The sequence below is a fragment of the Melanerpes formicivorus genome, unplaced genomic scaffold (genome assembly GCF_026170545.1).
Source record: "Melanerpes formicivorus ecotype bairdi unplaced genomic scaffold, bMelFor1.0.p_v2 SCAF_112, whole genome shotgun sequence".
Taxonomy (NCBI): Eukaryota; Metazoa; Chordata; class Aves; order Piciformes; family Picidae; genus Melanerpes; species Melanerpes formicivorus.
The window spans coordinates 1,457,045-1,482,120 of record NW_027142464.1 but is presented as its reverse complement, the minus strand read 5'-3'; the positions used below and the strand labels follow the sequence as shown (position 1 = coordinate 1,482,120).

Genomic DNA, 25,076 nt, shown 5'->3' with positions numbered 1-25,076 from the left:
CCCAGTGCCAGCCCAGCCCGTGCCAGGGGCCGGGACAGTGCCAGTGCCAGTGCCCAGATTAGCTGTTCCCACCCAGCTGGATCCTGCTGTCCCTGGGCCACTGCCAGGCCCTGTGCCCAGCCTTGTCCCTTTTCTCCCTGCCTGGCACTGCTCCCCACCACATTTGCCTACCTGCAGCTCTGGCCCAGACAGGATTTGGGGTCTTTGAGCCCCAGCCCTCTCCCCAGCCCCACAGGTGGGTCCCATCCTGCCCCTTGCTGCAGGGAGATGGGCACCCTGGGAGCTGGCAGGGCTGATGGTGCCAGGGGCTGGGCTGAGCTCCAGCACACTCAGCTCACTGGTGACAGAGGCATCAGGGAGAGATCAAATGGATCCCATTCCAAACCCTTCCCAATCCTACTCCCCAGCCTCATCCTTCCCCTTCCCTTCCCCAGTCCCCATCCCAGCCTCATCCTCTCCCCATTCCAATCCCAGCCCCTCCCCATCTTCTCCCCATTTCCCCTCCCCTTCCATCCCATCCCCACCTCAATCCTCATCCCATTCCTTCCCAGCCCCATCCCAACACTTTCCCATCCCATCCTCTCCCATGGGACACTCCTGAGCATCCCCACTGCCAGGGCAGGCCATGGAGGGGACTCACAGCTGGGTATGTGGGGAGGAGGGGGGCAGACCCCTGGACTGGATCCCCAGTTCCTGGATGCCCAAATCTTGGGTCCCAAATTCCTGGGTCCCAAATTCCTGGATCCTTTCTCCTTCCTCCCCACCCCCACCAGCGGGCGGGGGGGAGGGCAGCCCAGCGCCGGGGCCGCATCCAGCAGCGCTGGCACCCAGCCACATCCCCCAGCCCCGGGGCGCTGGCACTAACCTGGTTAGCCAGGATGGATGGGCAGCATCCCCCCCCGCGCCAAGGCAGGGCCATTGCTCATCCTGGGCTCTCACCTCCCCACCTCCCTCCCCCCTCCTTGAAGCCATCTGAGGATATAAGGCAGGATTTGGGGGGGTGGGTGGCCAGCGGCCGCGGCGCAGCCCCTCGCCATGAGCCGCCTGGCAGCGCTGCGGGAGGGCTACGAACGCTTCGACCCCGCCGCATACCTGCACAACAACTACCTGCCCCCCCGCGCCGACTTCTCCTCCGAGGACTTCGTGGTGCCCTGGAAGCTGCGATGCTTGGCTGAGACCTTTGCCAGCGGTGAGGGGAAGACCCCACACCCCCCCCCATGCGCCCCCCATCCCCCCGAATCTTGCCGTGGGATGGGGAAGCTGAGGCACGAGCAGGGAGAGCAGCTGGGCACCCACCCTGCCCTGCTGCCCGCTCCAAATCCTTCCCCACCCCACTCCCCAGTCCCATTCCCATCCTTCTCCCCATTCCAAACCCTTCCCCACCCCACTCCCCAGTCCCATTCCCATCCTTTCCCCATTCCAAACCCTTCCCCATCCCACTCCCAGTCCCATTCCCATCTGCTCCCCATTCCAAACCCTTCCCCACCCCACTCCCATTCCCATCTGCTCCCATTCCAAACCTTTCCCAGCCCCATCCCAGGCCCCAGTCCCATTCCCATCCTTTCCCCTTTGCACGTCCTTCCCACTCCTCATCCCACTTCCCAGTCCTATTCCCATCCCCTCCCTATTCCAAACCCTCCCCAGACCCACCCCCAGACCCTGGTCCCAATCCCATCCTTTCCCCTTTCCCAGCCCTATCCCACTCCCCCAGCCCCATTCCCATTCTTTTCCCCCTCTCCAAGCCCTTCCCAATCCTCATCCCACTCCCATTCCCATCCTCTCCCCATCCCTTGGCTGCTCCCACTCTGATCCCCATCCCATGCTGGGACCCCCCTTGGTTTCTGCCATCCCCAGGCTCAGTGTGGGACCCCCCCACCCCCCCACCCCCCTTACGTCCTGCTCCTCCTCTGCAGGGGAGATCCACGGGCGCACGCTCGTGGACGTGGGCTCAGGCCCCACCATCTACCAGCTGCTGAGCGCCTGCGACCACTTCGAGGAGATTGTGGCCACCGACTACCTGGCGGTGAACCGGGAGGAGCTGCGGCGCTGGGCGCGGGGCGAGCCGGGCACCTTCGACTGGAGCCCTTTCATCCGGCACGTCTGCAAGATCGAGGGGCGCGGGTAGGGACGCGGCGGGGGGCACGGCGCGGGGGCACGGCGGGACACCCCGGGACACGGGGGGGACACGGCAGGGACACGGGCGGGACACAGAGGACACAGCGGGAGACGGGGGGTACATGGCGGGGCACAGAGCGGGGCACGGGGAGGGGCACGGAAGGACATGGGACCGACACGGAGGGACACAGGGAACACGGCGGGACGTGGGGGGACACGGAGGGGACGTGGTGGGACGTGGGGTGCACACAGCGGGACGTGGGGGACATGGAGGGGACGTGGTGGGACGTGGGGTGCACACAGCGGGACGTGGGGGACACGGAGGGGGCGTGGTGGGACGTGGGGTGCATACAGCGGGACGTGGGGGGCACGGAGGGGACGTGGTGGGACGTGGGGGTGCACACAGCGGGACGTGGGGGGCACGGAGGGACGCAGGTGGTGCGTGGGGCTGGTCCGGTCCCTGCAGGAGCTTGTCCCCAGGTCCCGTGGGATCACAGCCCCCTGTCCCCGCGGCTGCAGGGCTGAGCCCCGTGGCGTTGTGCCCCCACGCCTCGTGGGATCACATCCCTGTGGCTGCTGGCCTGATCCCTGCGAGAGCTTGTCCCAGATCCGTGAAATCTTGGCCTTGTGTCTCTGCAGACGTTGGGTTGATCCCCACAGGATCCCCTCCCTGTGTCCCTGCAAACGTTGGGTCGATCCCTGAAGGAACCCAGCCCTGTGTCCCTGCAGACGTTGGGTTGATCCCCGCAGGATCCCCTCCCTGTATCCCTGCAGACGTTGGGTCGATCCCCGCAGGATCCCAGCCCTGTGTCCCTGCAGACGTTGGGTTGATCCCCACAGGATCCCCTCCCTGTATCCCTGCAGACGTTGGGTCGATCCCTGCAGGATCCCCTCCCTGTGCCCCTGCAGACGTTGGGGTCGATCCCCGCAGGATCCCAGCCCTGTGCCCCTGCAGACGTTGGGTCGATCCCCGCAGGATCCCAGCCCTGTGCCCCTGCAGACGTTGGGTCGATCCCCGCAGGATCCCAGCCCTGTGCCCCTGCAGACGTTGGGTCGATCCCCGCAGGATCCCAGCCCTGTGCCCCTGCAGACGTTGGGTTGATCCCCTCAGTGTATCCCTGCAGACGTTGGGTCGATCCCCGCAGGATCCCCTCCCCGTGTCCCTGCAGACGTTGGGTCGATCCCGCAGGATCCCAGGCCCTGTGTCCCTGCAGACGTTGGGTCGATCCCCACGGGATCCCCTCTCTGTGTCCCTGCAGACATTGGGTCGATCCCTGCAGGATCCCAGCCTTGTGTCCCTACAGACGCTGGGTCGATCCCCCCAAGATCCCCTCCCTGTATCCCTGCAAACGCTGGGTCGATCCCCGCAGGATCCCCTCCCCGTGTCCCTGCAGACGTTGGGTTGATCCCCTCAGTGTATCCCTGCAGACGTTGGGTCGATCCCCGCAGGATCCCCGCCCCGTGTCCCTGCAGATGTCAGGTCCCTCCCTATGGGATCCCACCCCCGTCGCCCCCCCGATTCCCCTGCCCCCCCCCTCCGTGCCCAGCGGGTGCCAGGCCGGTGCCCGCGGTGGGTGCGGGGCGATCCTGCCGCCCGCTGAGCCGCGGCTGCCCGCAGGGAGCCCTGGCAGGAGAAGCAGCGGCGGCTGCGGGCCCGGCTGCGGCGCATCCTGCCCATCGACGTGCACCAGCCGCACCCGCTGGGGGCTCCCCTCCGCCCGCCGGCCGATGCCCTGCTCTCCGCCTTCTGCCTGGAGGCCGTCAGCCCGGACCGCGCCGCCTTCGCCCGCGCCCTGGCACACGTGGGCACGCTGCTGCGCCCGGGGGGGCACCTGCTGCTGCTGGGGGCGCTGGGGGAGTCCTTCTACCTGGCGGGGGCCGCCCGGCTGCCCGTGGTGTCGCTGGCGGAGGGACGACGTCCGAGCGGCCCTGGCCGGTGCCAGCTTCGCCCTGCGCGACTTCCGCTCCTACGCCATGCCCCCCGCGCTCCGCACCGGCGTCGATGACGTCCAGGGAGTCTTCTTCGTCCATGCCCAGAAGCCTCTGGAGGCTTGAGGGGCCCCGGACCCCCCCAACCTGCCCCCCGAACCCCCAGCCCTGCCTTCGTGGCCCCCCGGCCGCCCCAGCCCCGCTGCCCCCCCAATAAAGCCCAAGCTGCACCACCCAGCCTGGCACCGCCGAGGGCAGGAGGGGGCGGCCCTGGGGAGGGGGCACCCCGAGGTTCGGGGCGGGGGTGGGGGGGGGGAAGGGGACAGAGGGGAGGGTGTCAGGGCAGGGAGGATGTTTGGTCCATTGAGGGGGGTGGGGGCACAGGGAGGGGAGCTGGGGTGCACCAAGGGGCACCAAGAGGGTTTGGGGCACATCAAGGGGGGGGTTTGGGGCACAGTGAGGGGGTTCAGGGCATGCTGGGGTTGGGGGGGTGGGAAGTTTGGGGTCCATGGAAGGGATTTGGGGGGGGGTTGGGGCACAGTGAGGGGTTCAGGGCATGCTGGGTGGGGGGAGGGGGAGTTTGGGGTCCATGGAGGGGATCTGGGGGGGGTTGGAGCACACTGAGGGGGCACATCAAGGGGGTTTGGGGGCACAGGGAGGGGATTTGGGGTGCACCAAGATGGTTTGGGGCACATCAAGGGGGGGTTGGGGCACAGTGAGGGGGTTCAGGGCATGCTGGGGTGGGGGGGGTGGGGAGTTTGGGGTCCATGGAGACGATTTGGGGGGGGATTGGGGCACAGTGAGGGGAGCTGGGGTGCACCAGGGTGCACCAAGAGGGTTTGGGCACATCAAGGGGGGGGTTGATGGGGGGCAGTTTGGGGTCCATGGAGGGGATTTGGGGGGGGGTTGGAGCACACTGAGGGGGCACACAAGGGGGTTTGGGGGCACAGGGAGGGGATTTGGGGTGCACCAAGGGGCACCAAGAGGGTTTGGGGCACATCAAGGGGGTTCAGGGCATGCTGGGGATGGGGGGGGTGGGGAGTTTGGGGTCCATGGAGGGGATTTGGGGGGGGGGTTGGGGCACAGTGAGGGGGTTCAGGGCATGCTGGGTTGGGGGGGGGTGGGGAGTTTGGGGTCCATGGAGGGGATTTGGGGGGGGTTGGAGCACACTGAGGGGGGCACATCAAGGGGGTCTGGGGGCACAGGGAGGGGATTTGGGGTGCACCAAGGGGCACCAAGAGGGTTTGGGGCACATCAAGGTGGGGGTTGGGCACAGTGAGGGGTTCAGAGCATGCTGGGGTGGGGGGGAGGCAGTTTGGGGTCCATGGAGGGGATCTGGGGGGGGTTGGAGCACACTGAGAGGGGCACATCAAGGGAGTCTGGGGGCACAGGGAGGGCATTTGGGGTGCACCAAGGGGCACCAAGAGGGTTTGGGGCACAGTGAGGGGGTCAGGGCATGCTGGGGATGGGGGGGGTGGGGAGTTTGGGGTCCATGGAGTGGATCTGGGGGGGGTTAGAGCACACTGAGGGGGGCACATCAAGGGGGTCTTGGGGGCACAGGGAGGGGATTTGGGGTGCACCAAGGAGCTTGGGGGCACACTGGGAGAGCTGGGGGGGGGGGCACTGGGAAGGCAGCCACGGGGTGGGGGCACCGTGGGCAGCGTTGTGGGGGGGGCACAGGGGGGGCAGGGATGGGGCACAGCCAGACAGGGTGAAGGTTGAACTCAGCTTTATTCACCCCACAACACACTGGGGGGGGAGGGGCTGCACCCCCAGCTGTGGGGAGGGGGGGGGGGGTGGGGGGGCAACCCCCCCCCCCAGCCCCAAGGCACCGCTCCAGTCCCACACATTCCCACCCCACCCCCCACCCCCTGCCAAAGCCAGCCAGCAGCCAGCAGGTCTGAGTGAGCCCCCCACCTCCCACCCCCCCAAAATGCACACAGCCCCCTCCCCACCCACCCCTAAAGCACACAGCCCCCTCCCCAATCCCCCCCCCCACCGCTCACAGCCCCCTCCCCACCCACCCCCCCAGTCTCCAGCAGCCACCTCCTGCCTCCTGCAGGCTTCACAGCTCCCACTTCAGCACTGGGGGGCACTGGGGGGGCACTGTGCAAGCAGCCCCCCACCCCAGGGAGAGGAGCTGGGGGGCAAAGAGTTGGGGGGGGGGGCGGAGAAAGAAACCTCAGGAGGCAACAGGGGGAAGGAGGCCACGGCTGGGGGGGGGGGGAGGGGCCTGGGGGTTCACTTGGCACAGGGCAGGACCCCGGGGGGGGGGGGTGGGGGGGCAGGCAAGGGGCTGTGCTCCCCCCCCTCTCCCCCCCCCCCAGCAGCTCTAGTCCACTTTGAAGAGGTCAGAGTTGGCCTTCAGGAGGTAGAGGCTGTCATCCATCAGGAAACTGTGGGGGGGGGCAGAGGTGGGAGCTGGGGGGGGGGTCCCCCTGGCCTGGGGGGGACCCCAAACCCTCTGGCTCTCAGTGCTAGGTGGGGAGGTGAAGGACTGGGGGAGCCCCAAACATCTTCTCCCCCCCCAACCCCCCAACCACAGCCTGGCCCCAGGGCTCTGGGCAGCAGCTGGGGGGGGTCCCTCCCAGCACCCCCCAGGCAAGAAGGGGGTCCCCAGCACCCCCCAGGCAAGAAGGGGGTCCCCAGCACCCTGCTTTCAAAGGGGAGGAGGCACTATGGGTCCCATGGGCTCCAGCACCCCCAGGGGCAAGAGAGGAGAGCACTGAGCACCCCCAGGGACCAAAGCAGGGGGGGCGGGGGGGTGGGGGGCTTAGCACCCCAATTTCAACAGGGGAGGGCACCCAGCACCCTGTGGGCAAGAGTGGGGGCACCTGAAAGGAGTCCCAGCACCCCACAGGGAAGAGGGGAGCCCCCAGAACCCCCCCTGAGCCTTCCCCAGGTTCAAGGGAAGGGCACCCAGCCCCCTGAGCCTGCCCCCAGGGGGGCACCCAGCCCCTGAGCCTCACCAGGAGGGCACCCAGCCCCCTGAGCCTGCCCCCAGGGGGGCACCCAGCACCCTGAGCCTCACCAGGAGGGCACCCAGCACCCTGTGGGCAAGAGTGGGGGCACCTGAAAGGAGTCCCAGCACCCCCACAGGGAAGAGGGGAGCCCCCAGAACCCCCCCTGAGCCTTCCCCAGGTTCAAGGGAAGGGCACCCAGCCCCCCTGAGCCTGCCCCCAGGAGGGCACCCAGCCCCCTGAGCCTGCCCCCAGGAGGGCACCCAGCCCCCTGAGCCTGTACCAGGAGGGCATCCAGCCCCCTGAGCCTGCCCCCAGGAGGGCACCCAGCACCCTGAGCCTGCCCCAGGAGGGCACCCAGCCCCCTGAGCCTGCCCCCAGGAGGGCACCCAGCCCCCTGAGCCTGCCCCAGGAGGGCACCCAGCACCCTGAGCCTGCCCCCAGGGGAGCACCCAGCCCCCTGAGCCTCACCAGGAGGGCACCCAGCCCCCTGAGCCTGCCCCAGGAGGGCACCCAGCCCCCTGAGCCTGCCCCCAGGGGGGCACCCAGCACCCTGAGCCTCACCAGGAGGGCACCCAGCACCCTGTGGGCAAGAGTGGGGGCACCTGAAAGGAGTCCCAGCACCCCACAGGGAAGAGAGGAGCCCCCAGAACCCCCCCCAACCCTTCCTCAGGTTCAAGGGAAGGGCACCCAGCCCCCTGAGCCTGCCCCCAGGAGGGCACCAAGCCCCCTGAGCCTGCCCCCAGGAGGGCACCCAGCCCCCTGAGCCTGCCCCCAGGAGGGCACCCAGCCCCCTGAGCCTCACCAGGAGGGCACCCAGCCCCCTGAGCCTGCCCCCAGGAGGGCACCCAGCCCCCTGAGCCTCACCAGGAGGGCACCCAGCCCCCTGAGCCTGCCCTCAGGAGGGCACCCAGCCCCCCTGAGCCTGCCCCCAGGAGGGCACCCAGCCCCCTGAGCCTGCCCCCAGGGGGGCACCCAGCACCCTGAGCCTGCCCCCAGGAGGGCACCCAGTGAGGTGCGGGGGGGCGGTGAGGTGCGGGGCGGTCACTGACCTGTAGAAGAGGACGTTGAGGGGGATGGTGCCAATGTGCCAGAGGGCATGGGCATCCCAGCACCCAGAAGAGGGGGGGGAAGTCGAGGAGCTCCAGCAGCGCCAGGGCCTGCAGCAGCAGCACCACGGCGGCGCACTTCCAGACGTGGGGCAGGCTGCGGGCGGTTCCGCAGGCACCAGCGCAGCCACCAGGCCAGGTTCAGCAGCCCTGGGCGCGGAGGGGAGGGCTGGGGGAGGGGCGCCGAGGGCTGGGGGGCGGCCCCCCGACCCCGGGCGCCCGCCCCCCGGCCCCGGCCACCGCTCTGCCCCCCTCCCCCGGCCGGCCAGCCTGCCTCACCCATGCCGGCGTTGGCTGCCATGTTGTAGCCGTAGTCGAAGCGGACCAAGGTCAGGTAGGAGATGTGGCCGGCGAGGAAGAGGAGGAGGAAGGCCCTGAAGATGCTGATTAAGGCTGGTCGCTGCAGCCCCAGAGTCCTGCAGGGGTGAGGAAGAGGATGAGGAGGAGGGTGAGGAGGCAGGCAGCAGGGGGTGAGGCCAAGCCCCCCACCCCCCCGGGGCAGAGCCTCACCTGACGCAGCAGAGGTAGACAGAGTGCAGCACCACGGCCGAAGCACAGAAGTAGTCCAGCTTCTGGGGGGTGGGGGGGAGGGTTAGGGCTGCCTGAGCCGTGCTGCCAGCTTCCCCTGGCACCCCCCCAGGGGGCTCAGCAGCGGCAGCTCAGCTGCCCAAGGCCAGCCCCCCGGGGCAGGGTGCTGCTCACCTCTGTCACTGCTGTGTCCCGAGTGTGGAAGACGGTGGACCAGAACCAGGCGTTCAAGGAGACCTGGGGGACAAAGGGGGGGGGTGAGGGGAGGAGGGGACAGGGCTGGGGGGCATCACCCCACCCCCCTCTGGAAGGGCAAACTGGGCATTGGGTCATGGTCCCCACTCTGAGCAGCCTGTTGGATGTGTTGGGGAGGATGGGGGAAGGAAAGGAGCAGGGAAAAGAGATGAACAGGGGAGGAAAGCAGGAGGGGAAGAGGGGAGGAAGCAGGAGGGGAAGAGGGGAAGAAGCAGGAGGGGAAGAAGCAGGAGGGGAAGAAGCAGGAGGGGAAGGAAGCAGGAGGGGAAGGAAGCAGGAGGGGAAGGAAGCAGGAGGGGAAGGAAGCAGGAGGGGAAGAGGGGAGGAAGCAGGAGGGGAAGAGGGGAAGAAGCAGGAGGGGAAGAGGGGAAGAAGCAGGAGGGGAAGAGGGGAAGAAGCAGGAGGGGAAGAAGCAGGAGGGGAAGAAGCAGGAGGGGAAGAAGCAGGAGGGGAAGGAAGCAGGAGGGGAAGGAAGCAGGAGGGGAAGAGGGGAGGAAGCAGGAGGGGAAGAGGGGAAGGGAAGCAGGAGGGGAAGAGGGGAGGGAAGCAGGAGGGGAAGAGGGGAGGGAAGCAGGAGGGGAAGAAGCAGGAGGGGAAGGAAGCAGGAGGGGAAGGAAGCAGGAGGGGAAGAGGGGAGGAAGCAGGAGGGGAAGAGGGGAAGAAGCAGGAGGGGAAGAGGGGAAGAAGCAGGAGGGGAAGAAGCAGGAGGGGAAGAAGCAGGAGGGGAAGAAGCAGGAGGGGAAGAAGCAGGAGGGGAAGAAGCAGGAGGGGAAGGAAGCAGGAGGGGAAGGAAGCAGGAGGGGAAGGAAGCAGGAGGGGAAGAGGGGAGGAAGCAGGAGGGGAAGAGGGGAGGAAGCAGGAGGGGAAGAGGGGAAGGAAGCAGGAGGGGAAGAGGGGAAGGAAGCAGGAGGGGAAGAGGGGAAGGAAGCAGGAAGGGAAGAGGAGAAGGAAGCAGGAGGGGAAGAGGAGAAGGAAGCAGGAGGGGAAGAAGCAGGAGGGGAAGAAGCAGGAGGGGGAGGAAGCAGGAGGGGGAGGAAGCAGGAGGGGGGAGGAAGCAGGAGGGGGAGGAAGCAGGAGGGGAAGAAGCAGGAGGGGAAGAAGCAGGAGGGGAAGAGGGGAAGGAAGCAGGAGGGGAAGAGGGGAAGAAGCAGGAGGGGAAGAGGGGAAGAAGCAGGAGGGGAAGAGGGGAAGAAGCAGGAGGGGAAGAGGGAAGGAAGCAGGAGGGGAAGAGGGGAAGGAAGCAGGAGGGGAAGAGGGAAGGAAGCAGGAGGGGAAGAGGGGAAGGAAGCAGGAGGGGAAGAGGGGAGGAAGCAGGAGGGGAGAAGAGGGGAGGGAAGCAGGAGGGGAGAAGAGGGGAGGGAAGCAGGAGGGGAGAAGAGGGGAGGGAAGCAGGAGGGGAAGAGGGGAAGGAAGCAGGAGGGGAAGAGGGGAGGAAGCAGGAGGGGAAGAGGGGAGGAAGCAGGAGGGGAAGAGGGGAGGAAGCAGGAGGGGAAGAGGGGAAGGAAGCAGGAGGGGAAGAGGGAAGGAAGCAGGAGGGGAAGAGGGAAGGAAGCAGGAGGGGAAGAGGGGAGGGAAGCAGGAGGGGAAGAGAGGAAGGGTTAGGGTTAGGGTTTAGGAGGAGGGGGAAGAGGAGGGGATATGGAAAGGAAGGGGCCAGGAGGGGAGGGGCCAGGAAGGGAGGGGCCAGGAGGGGAGGGCAGGGGGCGGGGGCCGAGGCTCACCCAGGCGAAGGCGACGCAGGTTTGGTACATGGGGGAGGCCGGCGGCACGGCGGCTTTGTAGCGCAGCAGCATGACGAAGCTGGCCAGGCCGTTAAGGAAGGAGGCAAAGGCCGAGGCCGGCTCCTGGAAGCAGAGGAAGCGCCAGAAGGGCCACTGCGGGGACGAGGGCAGCGTCAGGGGACGGAGGGGGGACCCCGACCTAACCTCCCACCCCCTCCCCACACCCTCCCGCTGCTGACCTTGCCGTGGAACTGCGGCACTCTGTGGCCCCCCTGCAGGTAGAGCCGCACCGTCCGCCACATGCAGTCGTACTTGCAGTCGTCTCGGCAGCTCCAGCCTGCGGCAGGGGGGCGGCAGCGGTGGGAGGGGGGCTCGCCCTGACCGCTGAGCGACCTCCCCCCACCCAGTCCCACCTAGTCTGGGCCGTGGTGGGCGCTGGGAGTGGCAGGATCCAGCTCCCGTGGGTGCCCCCGGGTTACATCCCCTGCCCTGCCTGGCTGCGGGAGCACCGCGCACCCAGACCTCCCTCCCAGCGCTACCGCCCAGTACAGCCCAGCGATTCCCAGCGTGGCCCAGCAGAGGACAGCAGCTTCCCCAGCAAAGTCCAGCGGTGCCCAGGGCGGCTTAGCGGCGCAGCCCAGCACCCGGCGACACCACCCAGCGCCTCCCCGCATGACCCCAGAGCACGGCCCTAACAGCCCTGAGCGCGGCCCAGTGCCCACCGACACCGGCCCAGCACGGTACAGCGCCCCCCAGCACACAACCAGCATGGCCCAGCACCCCCCAGCACCGCCTAGCCTGGCCACAGCCGGCCCCGGTGCCCCCCCGGCTGGCACCGCTGCCTGCAGCCCAGCGCCGCCCGCTCCACTCCCGCCCCGGCGCGGAGGCGGGGCCCTGGGGAGAGGCGTGGTCCTATTGGGGGAGGGACTCGCCGGCAATAGAGGCGGGGCCCGGCCCGGCAGCCAATGGGCTTGGGGCGGGGGCGGTACCTGTCAGGCCCATGTAGAGCGGTTGGCGAGCGCGGAAGTGCTTCAGCGCCGCCCCCGAGCAGTTCTGCCGCTCGCAGCGGCTCAGGCACTCGCGGTACAGCGGCTCCCGGTCCCCTTGCGAGCCCCGGGCCGGGACCGGCGCCGCTGCTGCTCCAAGCAGCAGCAGCAGCGCGGTCCGCGCCGCGCCGCCGGCCGCCATCGCCGCCCGGCCCGGTCTAGTCCCGCCCCTTCCGGCCCGCACCGGAAACGGGGGCGTCGCGGGGCATCATGGGATACAGCGCCTCCGCCTGCCGCGGGGATGCTGGGATGCAGTCCCCCGGCCGCGGGGCTCATGGGATATATCCCCCCCACGGTGCGCAGCGTGGCCCGGGAAGCCGCCGGGCCCCGGGGTTCCGTGCGGGAGCCCCGACGGCTCGTGGAGCTCGGGGCCAGAGCAGTGCCCGGGGCCACAGTGTGCCTCCGCCTCGGGGTGGGCTGTGCAAGCCTCAGCCGTGCGGGACCGCGGGTGGCGAACCGCGGGACCGAGACCCCGAGGCGGGCACCCTGCTGGGGACAGGGGCAGGGATGTGGTGCCCTCGGATCCGCTGTGCCCTCCCCGAGGTGGCTGCCGTCTTGTCTTAGGGTGATGGTGACGAGCTGGCTCCTTGTTCCCACCCCCACAGAGCCATCACCCCCGGGCAGATGAGGGGTCCTGGCCCCCCAAGAACTGGGGTCCCCCTCTCCAGCCCAACCGGCTCCCCTGCGGTGGGGGTGCAGGTGGCCGCGGTGGCTGTGCGGGAGCGCAGGATGAGGTGGCACACGGGGACACGGCGAGAGATCCAGCTCCGTGCAGGGATCCTATCCCGGCCCTGCAGTGTGGCTGCTCCGGGCCACGGTGCCCCAACCTGCTTGGCTAGGGGGCGTCCAGGTGGGGCTGGGAGTGTGTGGGGTCCCCATCATGAGCCGTGATGCTTGCAGGGGACCCTCTGTCCCAGGCGCCACTCCGCATCAAGGCAGTAGATGAAGATGCCTGGGGTAGGAGGACAGTCACCAGTCCTGGGACACCTCCCTGGGGACCCATCGAATGCTTCCAGGCAGTCCCTGCACCCCAGGGCTGTCCTGGACCCCAAAACTGACCCTCGATGCCCAGGCCTGCCCCCCCACCCCCGGGACTGTACCCTCTGTTCCAAGCGACCGCACAGCGCATTCCCGGTGCAGCGGCAGGACCCCGGGTCAGGGGAGCACCGGCACCGAGCTGGGGAGCACCGGGGGCGTGCAGCCCGCGCATTCCCGGTGCGGCGGCAGGACCCCGGGTCAAGGGAGCACTGGCACCGAGCTGGGGAGCACCGGGGGCGTGCAGCCCGCGCATTCCCGGTGCGGCGGCAGGACCCCGGGTCAAGGGAGCACCGGGGGGTGCAACCCCAAATCCGCAGCAGGGATGGGTGTCCCGGTGCTCCCGGTGAATGGGGAAGGGTCTGGTTTGACGGGAGCGCGCAGGGGTGGCGGGAGCACGCAAAGAGAGGCGGGGGGGCGGTTTGTGTGCGGCGCGCCCCTCGCCCGGGGCCGGGGCCGGCAGCGCGGCGCGGCCCCGCGAGGCGGAGCCCGGGAGCGGCGGGAGGCGGCGGCTCCGCACCGCAAACTTTCCCGGAGCGACCGGCGGGACCATGGGCCGCGGCCCGCGCTGAGCACCATGATCCCGGCCGGACCCTGCCTCTGCGCCGGGCTCCTGCTTGCCGCCCTCTGCCCCGCAGCCGCCGCCGAAGGTGGGTCCGAGCAAACCGGGACCGGGGGACACCGGGAGCCGAGGGAGGCGGGTTGGGGGGAAAGGACACAAACAACACACACGGGACCGGGAGGACACCGGGCCGCGGGAGCGTCCTTTCGGCGGCGGCAGGACTTTGCACAAAGTTTTGCACGGGAGCGCCCGGCACCGGGGGGCACCGGGAGGACGCCGGCGGCGGGGGGGGGGGGAGCACCGGGCTGCAGGGTCCAGCGTGCTTGGGGGCTGCTCGGTTGAAAGTGACGGAACCGTCCGTTTCCCTCTCCCCCCCAACCCCCCCCTCGCGACTAGTCCCTTCCCGGTGCTCCCCCGGTTCTTCCCGCCGCAGGCAGCACGTCCCCGGTGTCCCCCTGCACGGCGATCGTCCCTGCGGGGCTGGGGGCCAAACTGGGAGGCGCTGGTCGGACTGGGCTGCTTTGCTTGCTGCGCCCCGTCCTACCCGGGGCGGGACGAGCCCCGTCCCTGCTGCCCCGGGAGGAGTTCGGGGGAACCGGTACCGCCCCGAACGGGGACCCCCCTCCTCCTCCCCCCTCCGTGGCTGCGGCCGCTCCCAGAGCTCCGGTAACGTCCGGGAAAGCGGGGACGGGAGGTGACCCTCGAACTTGCCGGGGTTCCATTCCCGAGGAGGTGTTGGGGAGCAGGGCAGGGAGCGGTGCCCCACGGAGCGGTGGGTGGGTGGGTGGGTGGGTGCGTCCCCGTCGCTCCCATCCACATTCTCGACGTGCCGCACCCTACCCAGCCCGGGAGAGCAACCGGGGAGGGAGCGGGAACAGCCCGAGCAGGAGCCCCGCCAGTCCCGAGGCTTCGGTGGGGCTGAAAGGGAGTGGGGACACCAGGGGACATCAATCAGGGGACAGGGCTGGTGGACCCCCCCCGGATGGGCATGAGTAGCCCCAGAAGTGACCAGCAGGGTTTGACCCCACTGCCTGCTGGTGCAGAGGGGGGTGGGGGTGGGGGTGTGTTGTCGCTGGGTGCCCTCCATTCGTGGCACCCCACAGCTCACCCTGCTGGAAGGGTCGGTGCCAGGAGAGTGCCCGGCTGCAGGCTGGTGTCTCCCCACAGCCCCAAACCCATGCCCGGGGCTGCAGCCATGTGCTGGCTGAAGGGGAGGACCAGCAGCCCCAGCCCGGGAGCGCTGGAGCCAGGGCAGCCCCATGGGCACGCAGCCCATGGGCTTTGGCGACCCGTGGTGGCACTGCCTGCCGGAGTGAGCCAGGATGGATCACTGCCTGCCCTTCCCGGTGCCCAGCCGGGGGCGCGGAGGAGCAGGCAGAGCCAAAGCCCATGGCACAGAGCTGGGATCCCACCAGGATCTGGCCCTGCCGATGCCACTTGCCCATCCTGCTGCCCTTCGCCCTGGCAAAGCCTGTGGCATCCTCTGCCCGCGTTGCAGGGCATCTGAGGGCAAACCTTGAGCTTTGTCTGCCCACGGCCTCGGCACAGTTGCCTCCTGAGGGAACCCTCCCACTGCACAGCTGAGGCCACCGAGGTGGGGGGAGAGCCGAACCCCGGATTTCGGGGGGTTTCCCCCTCCCTGGCAGTGCCCAGGGTGGTGTCCCTGGCTCTGCGGCCCGGAGGAGGTGGCTGCCAGCCTTCCCCTGGCCATGAGGCCGTGCAGGCAGCTGCCAGCACCCGGGGCTGTCACTCAGCCTCTGCGCAGCCGGCAGCCCCCCGCAGCCAAGCCCTGCGACACCAACCCCCTGCCCTGGGCAGAGGGCACGGCGCGGCCGCCCAGCCCGCCCCCGTGTGCCTCGATGCCCTCCCCCCTGCCCTGCGCCCAGGGAGAGGGGCTGGTGGCAGCCCGGGGCGGGTGGCAGTGGGGGCAGCGCCGGGGCTGTGTTGTGCTGGTGGCAAGGTCGACGCCGGAGCCAGGCCGGTGCGCTGGGGGGGGGCCGGTCCCGCTGCGGCGGCAGGGTGCCGGGGGCCGCGGGCGCGCCGGGGCTGGGCCGTGCCCGCCAGCCCTGCGTCACCGCTGCTCCCCAAACACGCCCGACCTGAAAAGGCAGTTCCAGCCCGGAGCGGGCGGCCGGGGGCACCGTGCCACCCATGCCCGTGACTCACCTGCCCGGCCCGGAGCCCCGGGCGGGCTCCTGCGACCCCCCCTCCCCCTCCCGCCCCCTGCGCCCCCTCGCCCACCCCAACGCCCCCGGCCAGCAGCCCCCCTCGGGACGGGGCCGGCCGAGCCCCGGCAGCCATCGCCGCGCAACAATCGGAGCTTGTCTGGCCGCGGCCCCCCCGCTCCGGCGTGGGCAGCGCATTCCTGCCCCTGGCCCCCGCTCCGGCCCCCGGCACCGCACGGCCGAGCCGGGTGGGTCCCAGCTTGGCTCCCGGGGCCCGCTGTGGGCACGGGAGTGACATCAGCCCCCGGCTGTGCCCCGTGCGGGGTGCCCGGGGCTCGGTGCCAAGGCGGGAGCCGCCGTGCCGGGAGCGGCGATGCAGGAAGCTCATCGGAAGCTGTTGGGAGCAGCCCCGCAGATAAAACGGCCACCGCCGGACCCTCCGCCTCTCCTGCTCGGTTTGCTGCGGGGGCGAGGACAGGTTGGGGACCCTCTCTGAGCTCTCCCCCCCGCCCCAACTCTGTCCCCCCACAGTCTGCACGGGGACCGACATGAAGCTGCTGCATCCCTCCAGCCCCGAGAGCCACTACGAGACCCTGAGGCATCTCTACCAGGGCTGCCAGGTGGTGCAGGGCAACCTGGAGCTCACCTACCTGCCCCCCGACGCTGACACCTCCTTCCTCAAGGTGTGCAGGGTTGGGGGGGGACGCACACACCTCGGGAGGGACAGCCTGAGGGTCTGGGCTGGTCTCTCACCCTTGCCCACCCCCTCCCCAGGACATCAAGGAGGTGCAAGGCTATGTGCTGATCGCGGAGAACCAAGTGAGGCAGCTGGAGCTGCAGAACCTGCGCATCATCCGCGGCACGCAGCTCTTCCAGGAGCGCTACGCCCTGGCCGTGGTGGGCAACGCTAGCCCCGATGGCACCACAGGGCTGCGCCAGCTGGGCATGCGGCACCTCACAGGTCAGGGACCCCCTCCCCCGCGGTGGTCGTTCCTGGCCTGGGGGTGGCGTAGGGCTGCGGGCTGCTGCTTACGGAGCTGGGGGCTGCGGGGTCCTGCCTGGGGTGGGGGCACAGAGTTGCTGCCTCTGCCTAGTCCCTGTCTGGAGCTGTTGGTCCCCAGCAGTCCCTTCCTGGAGCTGTCGGTCCCCGGCAGTCCCTGCCTGGAGCTTTACGTCCCTGCCTGTGGCTGGGGGCATCCCCGTGAAGTTCCAGGTCCCTGCTCATGTCTGCGAGTCCTCAGGGGACTTCAGGACCCCCTCCTCATGCCCATGCTGACTCCCCCGTCCCCCTTTGCCCACGCAGAGATCCTGAAGGGGGGGGTGCGCATCGAGAGGAACCCCCAGCTCTGCTTCCAGGAGACCATCCTCTGGTCAGACATCTTCCACCGCTACAACGAGCTCCGTGCCCACGTCCAGGTGGAGAGCACCCGCACCCGCAGCTGTGAGCACCCCAACCCTGCCCAGGGAGGGGGGCAAGGAGGGTCTTGGGGGGGGTTTCCATCCCCCCCCCCCCCGGTGGCACTGCCCACTGACGGCTTCCCCCCGGCGCAGGTCCGGACTGCCGGGCGCTGTGTGCCGAGGGGCACTGCTGGGGTGAGGAGCCACAGGACTGCCAGACCTGTGAGTATGGAGCCCCACGGCCAGCTCTGCCCCCCAACGTGGGGACCCCCAGAGCTGCCCCCCCCCCCCCCAGGCCCTTCAAAAATCCCTGGGAATTCCTCCTCCCTTTCTGTGTCCCTGCCCCGCTGCCCCCTGTTTGCCACCTGAGAGCGCCTGCCCCCTCCCCTTGCTCCCCTCCCAGCACCCCAGAATCCCTGCCCTGGAGACCCCCTGCTTGTCCCCCCCAAATCCCTTCCCCTTTTGACCTCTCCTTGGCACCCAAAACCCTGCCCCAGGCATCCCTAAAATCCCTGCCCTGGGTGGCCTCTTCTTACACCCTCAGATCCCTGCTCTGGGGCTCCCCATTTGGCCCCACAAATCCTTGCCCCACTGCCCCCACTTGGCACCCAAATCCCCACCCCAGGACCCCCTCCTCCAAGTCCCTGCCCCACTGCCCCCACTTGGCACCCAAATCCCCACCCCAAGGACCCCTCCTCCAAGTCCCTGCCCCACTGCCCCCCCTTGGCAACCAAATCTCCATCCCAGGACCCCCTCCTCCAAGTCCCTGCCCCACTGCCCCCACTTGGCACCCAAATCCCCACCCCAAGGACCCCTCCTCCAAGTCCCTGCCCCATTGCCCCCACTTGGCACCCAAATCCCCACCCCAGGACCCCCTCCTCCAAGTCCCTGCCCCACTGCCCCCACTTGGCACCCAAATCCCCACCCCAAGGACCCCTCCTCCAAGTCCCTGCCCCACTGCCCCCACTTGGCACCCAAATCCCCACCCCAGGACCCCCTCCTCCAAGTCCCTGCCCCACTGCCCCCCCTTGGCAACCAAATCTCCATCCCAGGACCCCCTCCTCCAAGTCCCTGCCCCACTGCCCCCACTTGGCAACCAAATCCCCACCCCAGGACCCCCTCCTCCAAGTCCCTGCCCCACTGCCCCCACTTGGCAACCAAATCCCCACCCCAGGACCCCCTCCTCCAAGTCCCTGCCTCAACTTGGCACCCAAATCCCCACCCCAGGGACTGCCCCCCAGCCCTAGGAACCCACCTACCCCCCAGCTCCTCATCCTAGTGACCCCCACATCCCCGTCCCCACTGTGTCCCTATCTTCACCCCCTCCCCGGGCAGTGACCAACAGCATCTGCCACGGCTGCCCACGCTGCAAGGGCAAGAAGCCCACGGACTGCTGCCACGAGCAGTGTGCCGCCGGCTGCACCGGCCCCAAGCACTCCGACTGCCTGGTGAGCACCGGGAGGGGGCACCAGGCACCCGGGGGAGGTCCTACCAGGGTCTCACACCGCTTGTGCCCCCTCCCCCAAGGCGTGCCTGAACTTCAACCGGAGCGGGATCTGCGAGCTGCACTGCCCCCCCCTCGTCATCTACAACTCAGACACCTTCGAGTCGGTGCCCAACCGCGACGGGCGCTACACCTTCGGTGCCAGCTGCGTCAGCCAGTGCCCCTGTGGGTACCACACCGCTGCGGGGGGGGAGCTGCTTGGGCTGGGCTTGTGAGCAGCCCGGGCTGATGGGAGGTGTCCCTGCCCGCGGCAGGAGAGGGTGGAGCTGGAGGGTCTCGAAGGTCCCTTCCAACCCAAACCGTTTGGTGAGGCGGTGAGGAGCTCCCCGCGGCGCTGAGCTTCCCCTCTCTGCCCACCCCCTCCCCAGACAACTACCTTGCGACAGAGGTGGGGTCCTGTACCCTGGTGTGCCCCCAGAACAGCCAGGAGGTGACGGTCAACAACGTCCAGAAGTGTGAGAAGTGCAGCAAGCCCTGCCCGGAGGGTGAGCAGCTCCCCACCGGCACCCGGGGCAGGGGAGGCTCTCCAGGCACCCCGGGGGTGTGTGGTGGGGGCTGGGGGTGCCTTGGGGGTGTCCCTCCAAGGCTGGCAGGGGCAGGAGCGGTGAGTGGGTTTGGGGAAGGACTCGGGGGGGGGTCTCAGCAGAGCACCCCAAGCCTTGCTGTGCTCCCCCCCCCCACCCCAGTGTGCTATGGGCTGGGAGTGGATTTCCTCAAGGGCGTCCGCGCCGTGAACGCCTCCAACATCCAGCACTTCAGTGGCTGCACCAAGATCTTCGGCAGCTTGGCCTTCCTGCCAGAGACCTTTGAGGGGTAAGTGCCCTCTGCCCCCACCCCACAGCCACTGCCACCCCCACCAGGACCCCTTCCCCTCCCCCCCCCCCCACCCTCAACTTCCCTCCCACTCCTGGCAGGGACCCTAACACCACCACCCCGCCGCTGGACCCCAAACTGCTGCGGATCTTCGAGAGCCTGGAGGAGCTGACAGGTGAGAGCCAGGGGCATTGGGTGGGGGGGCTCAGATGTAGGGCTGGGGGGTGGGGGTGGGGCACAGGGTGGTGACACAGCCCTTGGCTCCCCACAGGCTTCCTCTACATCGCTGCTTGGCCTCCTGACCTGCAGGACCTGGGGGTCTTCCAAAACCTGCGTGTGATCCGCGGGCGAGTGCTGCACAAGTGAGCGGGGATGGGGGCCTGGGGAGGGGACACAGGGAGGGAGGACAGGGTGGGGGTGAGGGAGGACGGGGTGGGGGTGAAGGAGGACGGGGTGGGGGTGAAGGAGGACAGGGTAGGGGTGGTGGGGGGGAGGGCTCCACGCTGCTGACCTGGCACTGTCTTGGCAGCGGTGCCTACTCCCTGACGCTGCGGGACCTGGCGGTGCGGGCGCTGGGGCTCCGTGCCCTGCAGGAGATCAGCAGCGGGATGGTCCTGGTGCACCACAACCCCCAGCTCTGCTTCCTCCAGAAGGTGCCATGGGGCAGCATCTTTCGCCACCCTCGCCAGAGGCTCTTCCAGGCCCACAACAAACCCCCCGAGCAGTGCGGTAAGCCAGCAGCCGCGGCGGGTGGAGCTGGGGGTAGGGGGCGGAGGGGAGCCGGTGGACCCCCCCCCCCCCTCCCCCCAGCCCTCATTGCTCCCTTTCCCCCCCCCCTGCAGAGCGCGAGGGCCTGGTGTGCTTCCACCTCTGTGCCCAGGGGCATTGCTGGGGGCCTGGCCCCACCCAGTGCGTGGCCTGCGAGCGGTTCCTGCGCGGCCAGGAGTGCGTCGCCTCCTGCAACCTGCTGGATGGGTGAGCGGGGCAGCAAGCCCCTGGGGTGGGCAGAACCCTGCCCCCCCCCCCCTCGCCCGCTGTGGGGGAGGGGTCCGGCAGCCAGCGCCCACCCAACGCCTCCCTTTGCCCCGGCAGAGCCGTCCGGGAGCACGCCAACGGCACGCGGTGCCTGCCCTGCCACCCCGAGTGCCAGCCCCAGAACGGCACCGAGACCTGCTTCGGATCGGTGAGGGCGGGGAGGACACGGGGAGGGGGGAAAGGGGGTGCCCAGAGGTGCCAGGGTGCCTCACACAGCCCCTCACACCCCCCCCCCCCCCCCCGCAGGAGGCAGACCAGTGCGTGGCTTGTGCCCACTACAAGGACGCTCAGCAGTGCGTGCGGCGCTGCCCCAGCGGGGTGAAGGCTGACGCCTCCTTCGTGCCGGTCTGGAAGTACCCCCGATGAAGATGGCATCTGCCAGCTCTGCCCCACCAACTGCACCCACTCGTGAGTCAGGGAGTGGGAGGGAGGGTCTGGGTGGGCGCAGGCAGGGGGGGTGCTGACCAGGCGGCCGCTGCACGTTGTGCCCCCCAGGTGTACCATCCGGGACGAGGACGGCTGCCCGGTGGACCAGAAGCCAAGGTAGTAGGAGTGTGGGTACCCTGTGCCAGCCTGGGTGCCTCAGGGGCTCCTCCAGCTCTGCCCCCTCCCCACCTCATCCGACCTGGAGCTGTTCAAAGCCGGGTTGGATGAGGCCTTGAGCCGCTGAGAGGGGTCCCCGCCCCCGCGGCAGGGGGGTTTGGAGTGGCTGAGCTCTCGGCTGCCTTCCAACCTGAGCCCTTTCTGTCACCACCTCCCCAACGCTGTCCCCTCCTGTGCCACAGCCAGGCCACCTCCATCATTGCTGGCGTCGTTGGGGCTCTGCTGGTCGTGGTCCTGCTGCTCAGCACCGTGGTCTGCGTCAAGCGCCGGCGGCAGCAGGAGCGGAAGCACACCATGAGGCGCCTGCTGCAGGAGACTGAGGTGGGCACACTGGCACCTGCCACCCTCCCAGGGCTCAGGGGGGGCACAGGACAGACCCCTCCCAGGGCCAGGCAGGTGCCAAGAGGCTGACTCTCCTCACCCATCAACTGAGAGAGTTGGGGCTGTTCAGTCTGGAGAGGAGAAGGCTCCCAGGAGACCTAATTGTGGCCTTCCAGGCTCTGAAGGGGGCTCCAAGAAAGCTGGGGAGGGACTTTTGGGGGTGTCAGGGAGGGATAGGGCTGGGGGGGATGGGACAGGAAGAGAAATGGGCAGATGGAGGTTGGATGTCAGGAAGAAGTTCTTCCCCATGAGGGTGGTGAGAGGCAGGCACAGGTTGCCCAGGGAGGTGGTGGAAGCCTCATCCTCATCCCTGGAGGTGTTTGCAGCCAGGCTGGAGGTGGCTGTGAGCAGCCTGCTGTGGTGTGAGGTGTCCCTGGCCATGGCAGGGGGGTTGGAGCTGGCTGAGCCTTGAGGTCCTTTCCAACCCTGACCCTTCTGTGGCTCTGTCTGTGCCCTGCAGCTGGTGGAGCCCCTGACACCCAGCGGAGCCCTCCCCAACCAAGCCCAGATGAGGATCCTCAAGGAGACAGAGCTCAAGAAGGTGAAGGTCCTGGGCTCCGGCGCTTTCGGCACTGTCTATAAGGTGAGGGCCGGTTGGGTGCCAGCAGGGGGCTGGGGCACCAGCGTGCTCCCTGCTCTGCACCCCCTCACCCCCCTCCCCCCTCCCCAGGGCATCTGGATCCCCGATGGGGAGAGTGTGAAGATCCCGGTGGCCATCAAGGTGCTGCGGGAGAACACATCGCCCAAGGCCAACAAGGAGATCCTGGACGTGAGTGTGCCGGCGGTGCCGGGGGGCCAGCGGGCAGCCCCTCGCCCGCCTTGACCGTGTCCCCCCCCCAACCCTGCCCCACAGGAGGCCTACGTGATGGCAGGGGTGGGCAGCCCCTACGTGTCCAGGCTGCTGGGCATCTGCCTGACCTCCACGGTGCAGCTGGTGACGCAGCTGATGCCCTACGGCTGCCTGCTGGACTATGTGCGGGAGAACAAGGACCACATCGGCTCCCAGGACCTGCTCAACTGGTGTGTGCAGATCGCCAAGGTAGGGCAGGGAGGGCGGCAGCCGGGCTGGGGGCGGCCCTGCAGGCCCTGGGGGACCAGCTGAGGGGTGCCACCCGCAGGGGATGAGCTACCTGGAGGAGGTGAGGTTGGTGCACCGGGACCTGGCGGCTCGCAACGTCCTGGTCAAGAGCCCAAACCACGTCAAGATCACCGACTTCGGGCTGGCGCGGCTGCTGGACATCGATGAGACCGAGTACCACGCCGATGGGGGCAAGGTGGGGGCCTGGGGGGGACAGAGTGCTGGGGGAACAGCCAGCACCACCCCCACGCCCCAGCCCCGCTCACACCTCTCTGCCCTGCCCCAGGTGCCCATCAAGTGGATGGCTCTGGAGTCCATCCTGCGCCGGCGCTTCACCCACCAGAGCGACGTCTGGAGCTACGGTAGGTGCAGGTGGGCACATCCCTGGGCACCTTGGCGGCCCGAGGTATGGCTGAGCACCAACCCCCCCTCCCCGTGTGTGTGTGTCCCCCTCTGGCCTCCAGGTGTCACCGTGTGGGAGCTGATGACCTTTGGGGCCAAGCCCTACGACGGGATCCCGGCGCGGGAGATCCCTGACCTGCTGGAGAAGGGCGAGAGGCTGCCGCAGCCTCCCATCTGCACCATCGACGTCTACATGATCATGGTGAAATGTACGGGGGAGGGGAAGGGGACAAGGGCCTGGGGGCAGGGCGTGGTGGCGCTGTCACCTCGGCCCTGACAGCTTCCCCCCCTCCCCCTCGCTTCTGCCCCAGGCTGGATGATCGACTCCGAGTGCCGGCCCAAGTTCCGGGAGCTGGTGACCGAGTTCTCCCGCATGGCCAGGGACCCCCAGCGCTTCGTGGTCATCCAGGTGCGTGGCTCCCCCGTGGGCACCAGGAGCACAGGATCTTAGGGGCTGGAAGGGACCTCCTGAGATCGAGTCCAAGCCCCTCTGCCAGAGCAGGACCAGAGAATCCAGCACAGGTCACACAGCACCGCATCCGGATGGGACTGGGAAGGCTCCAGAGGAGACCTCTCTGGGCAGCCTGCTCTGTGAGCCTCACGGTGGAGAAGTTCCTCCTCCTGCTGAGGTGGAACCTCCTGTGCTGCAGTTTCCATCCACTGCCCCTTCTCCTGTCCCAGGGTGCAGTGCTTGTCCCCTCCCTGCCGACCCCCAGCCCTCTGATACCGACAGGCATTGATCCAGTCCCCTCTCAGTCTTCTCCCTGGGTCCTGTGCCCCTCCCCAGCAGCCCAATGTGGGCCCTGCCCTCATTCCTTCCCCCTCCCCCTCCAGAACGACATGGTCGGGCTGCCCAGCTCCATGGACAGCACTTTCTACCGGGCCCTGCTGGACGAGGAGGACATGGACGACCTGGTGGACGCCGAGGAGTACCTGGTCCCTCACCAGGGCTTCTTCAGCGCCGAGACCTCCACCACCTACCGCAGCCGCATCTCCTCCACGCGGGTAGGTGGGATGGGGTGGGGGGGACCCGGCTGGGAGCCTCTCCCTGCCTTGGCACCGCCTCCCCCCCCCACCCCCCGCCCGGGGTGTGTGTGAGAGATGGAAAGTCCCTTCCGTGCTGCCCGGCTGCGGGCACCGGGGGAGGGTCCCCGGTGTGGGCTGCGAGTGCCCAACTCTGTGCCCGTCCTGCCCCCCCCAGAGCACAGTGGAGACCCCGGCAGACGTGGAGGAGGGCGAGGGCTTGGCTGCCTTCCCCTTCCCCCCGCAGGGCCTGGGGGAGGGGCCGGAGAGCTCCGTGCCAGAGGTGCCCGAGGGGGAGAGCGTGGCCAAGGTGGCTCTGCAGAGCCCCTCGGGGCGGGAGCCCAGCACCCTGCCGCGCTACAGCGAGGACCCCACCGGGCTGGTGGCCGAGGAGAGCGAGAGCCCGGACCCTGAGAGCTTCACCCCCCCAGCAGCCCACCCCCCCATGCCAGGTAGGAGCCTGTGCAGCCTCCCTGGGGGCTGCCCAACTGTGCCAGCACCCAGGCTGGCCGCGGTGGTCCCCAACGTGCCCCTGCCCCCTGCAGAGTACGTGAACCAGGCCGGGGAGCAGTGTCCCTCGCCCCGGCAGCCCTGCCCGCCCCCATCCCCCCCGGACAAGCCCAAGGGGCACCAGGGCAAGAATGGGCTGATCAAGGAGGCCAAGCACCCCTGCCCAGGCTCCTTCACCCACGCCGTGGAGAACCCTGAGTACCTGGCACCCCCCGGGCCGCCTGCCCCCTTCAGCCAAGCCTTCGACAACCCTTACTACTGGAACCAGGACCCCCTGAAGGCTGGCAGCCCCGAGGGGGGCCCTGGCACGACGCCCACGGCCGAGAACCCTGAGTACCTGGGGCTGGCTGGCCCCGAGGACGCCGTGGTGTAGGGCTGGGGGTCGCAGACGGACCCCCCCTCAACTTCGCCGAGGCAGCTCGGGGAGGGACAGCGAGTGGCCAGGCCGGAGGCTGCGCCCTCTGCCTGCGGTGCCAAGGGCTGGCAGCAGGCAGGGAGGGCTGGGAGAGCCCAGGACGCTGTGGGCCAGCAGCGTGGGGACGGACAGGGGTCACCCTCTGTGCCAGGGGGGCGCCGGCGGGGGCGGCCCCCGGGCCAGGCTGGGCTGGACGGTGCAGGCTGCGAGCAGGAGGAGCTCAAAGCCTGGAGCAGGGCACCGTGAGCTCATCTCAAAGGCTGCTCAGCCACCTCCCCAGGGCTGCCCTGCTCTGGCTCACCCCATGGCCATGGCCACCACTGCCACCCTCCTCCCCCGGTGCCAGCGCAGCGCCGGGACTCACGGACTTGCACTGAGAGCAGAGGGAGGCTGTGCTGGGCTGTGCCCCAGCTCCTCCTGGAGCCTTCTGAAGCCCCCTGATGTATATTTGATAACTGTACATGGTTGGTTTTTTGATACTCCCTTGGT

At 69.1% G+C, this 25,076-nt stretch overlaps 3 protein-coding genes across 3 annotated transcripts; 2 read left to right on the top strand and 1 right to left on the bottom strand.

Annotated features, from left to right (window-relative positions):
- Nucleotides 1-993: 993 nt before the first annotated feature.
- Nucleotides 994-4,275, top strand: PNMT (phenylethanolamine N-methyltransferase). The gene is given in 4 exon segments (XM_068166934.1): nt 994-1,189; nt 1,914-2,121; nt 3,734-4,025; nt 4,027-4,275. Coding segments are annotated over 4 exon segments (798 nt in total). The 5' UTR covers nt 994-1,035; the 3' UTR covers nt 4,171-4,275.
- Nucleotides 4,276-6,070: 1,795 nt separating this feature from the next.
- On the bottom strand, nt 6,071-11,830 carry PGAP3 (post-GPI attachment to proteins phospholipase 3). The gene is given in 10 exon segments (XM_068166933.1): nt 6,071-6,440; nt 8,057-8,112; nt 8,114-8,218; nt 8,220-8,263; nt 8,393-8,529; nt 8,624-8,685; nt 8,816-8,878; nt 10,618-10,770; nt 10,857-10,954; nt 11,607-11,830. Coding segments are annotated over 10 exon segments (981 nt in total). The 5' UTR covers nt 11,806-11,830; the 3' UTR covers nt 6,071-6,376.
- A 1,354-nt stretch (nt 11,831-13,184) lies between these two features.
- ERBB2 (erb-b2 receptor tyrosine kinase 2) lies at nt 13,185-25,066 on the top strand. The gene is given in 28 exon segments (XM_068166927.1): nt 13,185-13,348; nt 15,957-16,108; nt 16,200-16,386; nt 16,729-16,866; nt 16,977-17,045; nt 18,159-18,271; nt 18,351-18,492; nt 18,696-18,812; nt 19,014-19,140; nt 19,242-19,315; nt 19,412-19,502; nt 19,670-19,869; nt 19,983-20,115; nt 20,233-20,323; nt 20,422-20,532; nt 20,534-20,583; nt 20,671-20,718; nt 20,961-21,099; nt 21,620-21,742; nt 21,830-21,928; nt 22,013-22,198; nt 22,278-22,433; nt 22,524-22,599; nt 22,702-22,848; nt 22,951-23,048; nt 23,474-23,644; nt 23,841-24,114; nt 24,208-25,066. Coding segments are annotated over 28 exon segments (3,723 nt in total). The 5' UTR covers nt 13,185-13,275; the 3' UTR covers nt 24,546-25,066.
- Nucleotides 25,067-25,076: the final 10 nt, after the last annotated feature.